At 31.7% G+C, this 9,181-nt stretch overlaps 1 protein-coding gene across 1 annotated transcript; it reads right to left on the reverse strand.

The window, feature by feature from the left end:
• Positions 1-903: 903 nt before the first annotated feature.
• On the reverse strand, positions 904-4,729 carry LOC132746086 (uncharacterized). The gene is made up of 6 exons (XM_060735156.1): positions 4,689-4,729; positions 3,477-3,631; positions 3,195-3,338; positions 2,515-2,631; positions 1,634-2,149; positions 904-1,031 (listed from the first exon to the last, which is right to left on the reverse strand). The coding sequence occupies exons 1-6, from the start codon at positions 4,727-4,729 to the stop codon at positions 904-906; spliced, it is 1,101 nt and encodes a 366-aa protein (XP_060591139.1).
• Between the last annotated feature and the right edge of the window lie 4,452 nt (positions 4,730-9,181).

Below are 9,181 nucleotides of genomic sequence, written 5' to 3' on the forward strand. Positions count from 1 at the left end.
ACAAAGTGTCTGCAATTGCTATTATTATCAGATAAATACCCATCAAGAAGTCGGCAACGGCCAAATTAGAAACAAATATTCCATATCCTAGTTTGAACTTTGATCTGTCATACACAAAACGGTATATGATTGATATGAAATTGCCAATCAGCGCGCATATTCCCATAATCCAAACCATAATTTGTAATGCTGTAATCCTCATTAGATCATCACATGATGAAAATTCATCTTTGCCTGGAGTGCACTGACTCTCGGGTAAGTAATCAGGCCGAATGCAGCAAAACTTGTAGGCTGGTGTCCGTAGTACTTCTAATTGAGACAATCCTGTAAATAACTTCTTATCAAACGTCCTTACAACGCTGCTTTCAAAATCAAGATATTTAGCAATCAGTTCGCCAAAGGCAAAGTTGTCTACCTGGTCTATACTGTTGTTGGAAAATGTCAATGTTGTTAGTTTAAGACCATGGAATGCGTACAAGAAGATGTGATTGATGGTTGATCCTGTTACTATAAGTGTCCTTATGCTAACAAGGCCTTGGAAAGCTCGAGTTTCTATCATTGCAATGTTAGTGTTTCCATTCAGTTTTAAAACCTTTAGTCTTTTCAAACCCAGAAAGGCCGACGTTCGAATGACCGATATATGATTTAAGCTTAAATCAAGAGAAAGCAAATTATTCAAATGCCGAAAGTTATCTTGAAATATATCTTGTATTCCGCACATTGAAAGGTTTAATGCTACTAAATAAGGTAAGCCTCTAAACGGATACTGAATTAAACCATTAAAAATTTAGCTATTTCCGCGAACATCTAAAATCGAGTGCGTTTGTTTAACAAACTTAGGGAAAGCGATTTGCTGATCTCACTCAGCCATGAAATCCGACACAATTCAGAATCTCAGGACATCTAATCACACATTTTCTCGTCATCATGATTGATACACTGAACTTTTCCGTCACACATTTGGTCCATTGAAATGCATTTCGTATTTGCCATACATTTAAAGTCATTCGGGCAAAACATTGCTGTATGTTCTGAAATGTAAAATGTAGGTATGTTATAAATGAAAGATAAATGCAACTACAGCTATAATAAAAATTGATACTCCGGGAATAACAAATACGAGGGTTTTTAAAAAGTTTTCGTGACGCAGTTATTGTCGGAAAGTTTTTAAAAGAAAATCAAAATTTAATCATTAAAGGGGAAAATCTGTCAAAAAAAAAAAAAACCCTGTAACCGTTTTCCAAAAATCTCACGACAATAACTGACGAATCTTTTGGACAACCCTCGTATACGTTAAATCAAAGCATGAAAATATTGTCTTTTATAAGGGGGGAATTTAATCCAAGCAGGCAGTAGACTACATTTAAACAATTTCAGACGACTTTTGATTTCTTTTTCGTCATCGTCTCATTGCGTTAATCAAGTATTCTAGCACAACATCTCATAATTATAGGAAATATTTTATTACATTGTCTTTAACATGAAGGACCCGTTTGTTAGAATTTATTCTATTTTATTTTAAATTCTAAAATGCAAACATATATTTTGAAAATTGAAATTCAAAACTTTCGTATATGATGAGGAATATCTTACACTCGGTTACATGGGTATGTAAAATAAACTTATCACTCACTTTTACATATCATCGGAAAGAATGATGATCCTATCGAGGTAAGATGCGACCAATGCTTTACTGACACTTCTATAACGTGTGCAAACGGACCAAGTTTTGAAGCAGAAATATTCAGATTTTCGACCACTCTGTACACATGGAAGTCCGGTGATGACCTAATATTCTTGAACATCATTTCGGCAACAAGTTTCGACACCTCGGATTTTTGAAGAAAGACTAATCCCCTTGAATTATTCTTCGAAAACTGAATGCTGTTTATGAAGTTTGAAGCTAGAACAGTATAATGACACATGTATTCACGATTGATAATGTCATATGCATTAACCTCTGTGTCTGATATATCAAGAAATAAATGCTCGTATTCCAATAAAGTCGGATCTTTTCTGACTTTATACCGCAATACTCTGAAAATTGAACGCAGAGCAGAGAACTGTTTAGCAACATTTTTCACGTATGTTTCGTCGAAGTCTTCATTTTCTGTCATTAATACAATTTCATTCCCTTCCTGAAAGCATCCTGCAGACAAGAACCAAAAGAAAAAGTGGAGTTCTCACATTATGATATTTATACTGATTTTAATTGTCATACTTATTTTGCACAACTTAGATTTCCTGTTTATTATATACATTTTTTTCACTTTTTGACAAATCTATTTGAAAGCTTTTCCCTAAATTTTATGCAATGGAAGAATTTTAAAAAGTAGTCCGGCAAGACACGAATGAAAATACGAAAAATACGTTTCACTGCAGTGAAAAATAAATTTTTAAAATGAAAATACGGAAAATGAAATTAAGCATTTTATTTCATAAATATTTTTCAATATTTCATTTCTAAGTCTGTATATAATAAAGATTTAAAGTCTTTGAGCATGTTGTCAATACCACAACCAATTTCATCCTCGCCTCCTGGACATTGTTTTTCACCGTCACATACGTATTCTAATGGGAGACAAAAACTGTTCAGACATTTCACGGTATTCGGCGGACATATGAAGTCACCTGAAATGTTTATTAAACTTATTCCAGTATATACATGTATATATACAGATGAATAATTTCTCCAATAAATGCACAAAAAAAGAAATATTTATAAATAACGAAAAAACAAGTGGTGACATTTCAATTGCAACATTTTGATTCATCGGGTTCACGAACTCACGATTCCAACTTCATGAATTCAAGTATTCAACTTCAAGTTTTCAATATTTCAAGTTCATGAATTCACGTTTTAAACTTCACGCTTTCAAATTTGTGAATTCCAGAAAACTATGTGAATTCATTATTTCAACTTCGTGAATTCAGGAGTTCAAATTTACGAATGGAGGATTTTCAACTTCCTCAAGATGAAATCTTGAATTCCGGAATTGGAAATCATGGCGTTCAATGCATGAATTCATCGTCATGATTAAATGAAGTTGAAACTGTGAACCAGTGAAGTTGAAATATCCTCACCGGTCTTTCACATTAATAATAGGATTTCCTAATTTCATGAACATGAAAAACAATACTCTATCAGAATAAGAACGCCACAAATACGTTAAAAACAACATTTGTTCACTTACGACAATTCTGAAGATGTGCTCCCGTGTTACAGCCTAACATAAATCCTGCTTGGTCTCGTTTATATAAACATTTTATAGATTTATCAAACAATTTTGAGCCTCCATTACAACCAACTTCATCACTGACATCAATGTCCTTTGCAACTGTTAAAAAAAATAAGTTTTTTAAGTCTTAAATGTTTACCATGTTTATATGTAAGTATACAAAATAAATATCGTTTGCATGATAGTTAGAATAATTTCTTGAATGAAGGAATCGTTTACAATTAAGTTCAAACTTACCTGATGAACAAACAGCTGCGCCTATCTTAATTTCAATATAACTCTCAACATCTCTATAAATTTTGATACTGCGCCTTCTGTCAACCTCGTGATATTGAAAGAGAATTTCACTTTCTGACACATTGGATGTGAAATTATCACAGTAATTAACGATGCTGAAATATATATATTATCCAAATATTGTGAAAATGACATTATGTCTATTGAAGCATATATTATAGTGGGTGAAAAGTAAAAGTCAAAATAACTGATATCTTTACAATATATTCTTTCAATTCCAGACAGTTTTATATTTAATTTTAACAATTTCGAATCAATCATCATTATTAAAGTCAATATTTTCAAATTTATAGTCAGTTGATCTTGTAAATGAAAACGTTAACATAATGTCTATTTAACATCAAAACTAAAGGAACAACAAAAACAAAACTGCTGAAGGAAATGAACAATAGCAATAGCGGAAAATCTCTAAAAAGAACATAAAAGTCGACCCTAGTAATCGAGCAACTATTTTTGTTTTTAAATAACGCCTTTATAGAAAATGCAAAAATAATAATTACACATATCTTTATTATTCATGTTCTCAATATTTAAAAAAAAAACACAAAAAATCTTTTAGCCAAAATAAATTTTACTGCATTTCTAACAACATATAAGTCGCTCCGACATTGTGACATTTCATACTGCGACTTGCTATCTTTACTTGTGGGAGACCCCAGACGCCCCTCTGCATTATTTTGAAACAAGAGCTGGCACCTTAGAAACACCACCTTGAATAAGAAACTGCAATTATATGATACATATATTATAAAATGAAAGCACAAGGTAATAATGCAGTGACTCACGGCGGGCTGTCCGATTGAAAGGGCTTGACAGTCATAACAATGCATCGGCATTGGTGGCTTAAGGTCTCTTCATGTTCCTCATCACGTGCTAAAACAACAGCTTCTACGGCCGGTGAGCATGTTTGTGTGATCTTAAAATAATAACCAGTGAAATTCCGACTATGTATAATGAGTTGATGTTTTTCTTTTTTATGACACATTATGTCATAGATTTTATAAACGTTTATGTCTGTTTTGTTCTAAGTTCACCTTTTAAGATATATCGTGTAAATTGTTTGTCGTTAGAAATCACATTTAGTAGGTTATTACTTGTACAAATAGCTTTAAAATGTGATAAAAATATTATGTATTTAGTTAACAAAACTACATTTTTCTGGTAAGAGACATCAGGGTCAGCATGGCCGTCATGTTGTTTGAGATTTTTTATCCAAAGGAACGTGTAGTAACAGTAATACAAAAGAGATGGTATATAAGCACGCACTGTTTGGACTAATTCTTTTATAATTATTGTATGAAAGTAGTTAAGCAAAGATCTATTGTTTCAGAAAATATTGAAGTGACATCATGCTTATTTTTATCTCTGTCAAGTTGAGATTTGTTTACAGTTGGAAGAACACAATGCCACTTTAAAGACGTTTTCGGTAGTTTTCTGTGCACATCGTAATGCGCTTCCAAGAAAAATAATCACGGATAATTGCTCTTCAAAAAGAAGGTCAAGTTGAATAGTATTCGGATAAGTGTTTAAATTTTGGCTATAAGCAAATAATGAGTAAATAATAGAGAATAGATATTCCTAAATATTCAGGAGGAGATCGGTTCAAAAGAATAAGAGGTGGTTTAGACAACATCAGATTAAGGATTTCTCCTCGCATTAGTACGACAGCATTGTTGATGATTCTGCGCGCGTTACCCCATCCGCTAGTGGTATATTGACGAAAGTGCGTCGCCACTTGCTTACTAGCAACTGGGAAATTATATATTTTAAAAGTGTTGAATAAAAAACAAAATTAATATCTAAGAAATGTTTTGAATTTCATTATTTTCTTTAACATCTAAAGAAAATGAAATTTTTATTACAACATGTTTTGTTGTATATTTGACAATACATTTAGTATAACACTGATATTTCTTAAGGAAGTGTGGTAATTTTGACAGTTGACATATGCGGTAAGCATGGAAACTGCCGGTTTACAAAAAATCTAACACGTCAACATATATTTTTATTTCTATTTTTGAATTCACTATTAAATGTTATTTGATATATCAATAATATAGAAAAATTTATGAATGAAATTTGTTGTTAGCTTTAATATTTTTTACAGAATTCATGTTTATTTTTCTCATTTTTTGTTTAGTTAAAAAGCATGAAACACTGAAAAAAATGTTCCAATTATCATTTGTTTTATACAGAACCCTAAGATAAAGCAAGCTTTGTATAAAATTATGTTTATTGTGCGTGTAATAAGCTGTCTTATACATTTTTATAACACTTTTTGGCTATTTTGACAATTATGAGATATACGGTTACCATGGAAACTGATATATTTCAAAAAATCCAACACGTCAACATATATTTTTTATTTTATAATTTAACTTTATTTTTTTCTCATTTTTTGTTCGGTTAAGGAACATGGAAAACTCATTTTTTAAAGAAATATGTTCAGATTATCATTTGTTTGATACAGAATCATTACATAAGGTTATCTTTGCATACAAGCAATGCTTGTTGTGTGTTTTAAGATATCTTATACATGTTCTATTTTTTAAAACACAGTTTTGCTATTTTGACAGTTTTGAGATATACGGTTACCATGGAAGCAATTTTACAAGAAATCCAACACGTCAACATATATTTTTATTTTTATTTTTAAATTCGCCATTAAATGTTACTCATCATTCAAAAAATTTATAAAATTCTATGAAAAGATTAAATTTTCATCAAACTGTAGAAAATGTCTTTAAGCTAAAACAGATGGGTGTGAAAGCATTGAAGAGGATGCCACAAGTATATCAATCGCATTTAGCAACTAATTTATTTCATTGATTTATTAGGGAAGGTTATCATAAAAAGGCTATAATAGAGTAACAGTGATATTGTTATTGAGATGAAGAAATGGCAAAATTTGGCAGTAACCTTAGATAACTGAACACTCGTCTCCTCTTTTAGTATGAGATTTTACGTTCTTTGTCTTATTAGATCAAGTATATTAACAATGATTAAATTTTTACAAGCTTACATTATTTAACAAGGTCATTATGGAAACTCCTTTTTATCAAACACAATGATCTCAATCTAATATATGTTGCAATTATTTCCTTACTTACATTTTGTTGACAGGTGTACTGTCTGTCTGTCAGTATTTTAAAAATGCCCTCCTCGAGTTTTTTAGTTATTTCATTTCTATATGAGTATATCAGCAATCCGTCAAGTCTAGAAAATACAACATTTGTTCTTCTTCTAGCATTACAAAAAGGAGACTTATTAAATAACACATTGTGATATCATTTTTTTTTCAAACAGACCTATAAATCATATATGCTATGTAATTATATGCAAGATACAAATTATACCCTTTTGTCATAAATATAAAAAAATCAATGTGTTTTACAAAATAACGACACTGAAATGAATCGTGTTATGAGTAATTGCTTGCAGGAATTTAGATTTCATTCCCGTCATTCATTCTATTTCAATTGCAAGGTTTTTTCCGGGAATATGTTTTGGTTTTATAAATGTCCAAGAATACTTATACTTTTTTCTTGTACTCCTCAGATGATTCATGACATCGATTTTGTTTGATGTTATCGTATTTGGTTTTAACTCATTTTTGTTCACTTATGTGGAGACGGACTTCAAAACATATTACAGACTGCTTATCCAACATAACTTCTACATCAGCGCCAGAGACATATGGCCATAAGATACAATATCCGCGATAAAATTTTCACAGAGGAATTTTTCCCAGACCGAGGACAGCTGGTTTACAAATTCAATGCTATCCAATATCCAATGTGCATTTTTTCAACGAATACATAATATTGCCCTAGCAACCATTTCTGTAATTCAATATAAGTTCTTAATTGGTGCCACAAAATTCTTGTTTTAAAGCGACCAACATTCTTTCTAAAAAGGTATAAGGATTTCAATTCTTTTACAGTAAAATCGCGGCACAATACATTTATTATTAAGAATTATTTTTAAGTGTGATTTTTAATGTCAAAAAAGATACCGTGTTAAACACTACTGTTATACTTTACTACTACTAATTGTTCTAATGTATATGTTCTTTTATTTCATTAGGTAAAAGGTGTTTTTTTAAAGTATAAATAAGATTGTTTCGCCATATATCGTTGATATGTATACACGGATGTGCCTTGTAAACCATGTGTTCATACATTATACAATTAATCGAGCATGATGTAATTTAATATTTGCTAAATTAGAAATACGTACTGTTTATGAAAATCATAATTATGTGATATCGTATATACTTTCCCATCTGTTCTTACTTTATTGAAATCACATTCAACTTCTGTATGACCTGAAACATACAAAAAAGAAATATATGAAAGGGGAGTTCAATGATAATTACAAAACACATAAAAGTTGCATTTTTGGAAGGTTGGCGTGTAATGATAAAGTGCAATATCTCATGCCACCAGCACCGGCTTTAGCGGTATTCAATCTTAAGCTAAATCTTAATCAGTTGGGATCAAACCAAATTAACATTTCCTCTTTACATTACATTTAATCTTTTCAGTTATTCCAAGGAATTTAAAGATATTTGTGAAACATTGCCACATGAAATAATCACCAATCGCAACTTTTCGGCCTTTTCTTCGGATAGGGACCTCGAACATAATGATATGAATACAGGAAACAGTTTTACGGTCTTACATACTGAGAAACTAAACGTTATAACAAATAGTAATTTATTGCCGGGAGATGTTGATAAGTTTTTATATCACATAAACCGCGGCACAGGAGTGTAAGAAAGCCTTTAAATAAAAAAGATATTACACAAGTGTAATAACACTTTGACGTGACGTCATTTTCGCTATAAAAACATAGCGTTAGAGCACGCTTATGTTAGCGTTCCATTATGGGCGCGTCATTGAAAAATAACTCATTTTAACAGTTTACTCTTCCTATTTGTGATAAAAAGCATATTATATTCGTGTACATTCAATACAAAATTTTTTGAACTCGTTGAATAAAACAATATTATGTTCGCCAGAGGCTAGCATAATATGATTTTTTTTCACCTCGTTTACCTATTAATGAGCATTTTGTGAAAAATGGGTGTTTTCATTGAAAAGTCTCCCGTTACAAGTTCAAATTGCTATAATACTATAAAAACGGCTTCAACACTAATCAAACTTGGCACAAATGTTAACTGGTCCATTGCCCTTGCAACAACATGCTCAGGCTTAAATTTTCTGTTACCATGGCAACGAGGGGACATCTCAAAATTGCCAAAATTGCCAAAAAATCACTATTGATTTAAAAGTGCTGCAACTTCTCAATGGATTGAGATAGAGTCAAATGCTTTTCAGCGTTGGTTACACGTTACCTTATGATCACTCTGGGGTCATTAACAGCCTCTCACAAGTCTAAAATTTTCTTGGCGATGAGGGGGACTCCGCCCCCATTCAAACCCCCCAAACAGAAGGGGGGATATCCCCCTTCTGGCAACCCCCTGATGTATCTTTTGGTTGGGGACCGCGCCGAAAAAGAGGTCACTTTTTTAAAAACATTTCTCAAACAAAAACAAGTGTTGGGGGCCTAAATAAGGCATTTTTTCACCATTTGAGACAACAAAATGGAGGGGGTTGAAAAAGGCGTTAAAAGGCGTCTAT

This window comes from Ruditapes philippinarum, unplaced genomic scaffold (genome assembly GCF_026571515.1).
Source record: "Ruditapes philippinarum isolate M1 unplaced genomic scaffold, ASM2657151v2 ctg10051_1_1_1_1, whole genome shotgun sequence".
Lineage (NCBI taxonomy): Eukaryota > Metazoa > Mollusca > Bivalvia > Venerida > Veneridae > Ruditapes > Ruditapes philippinarum.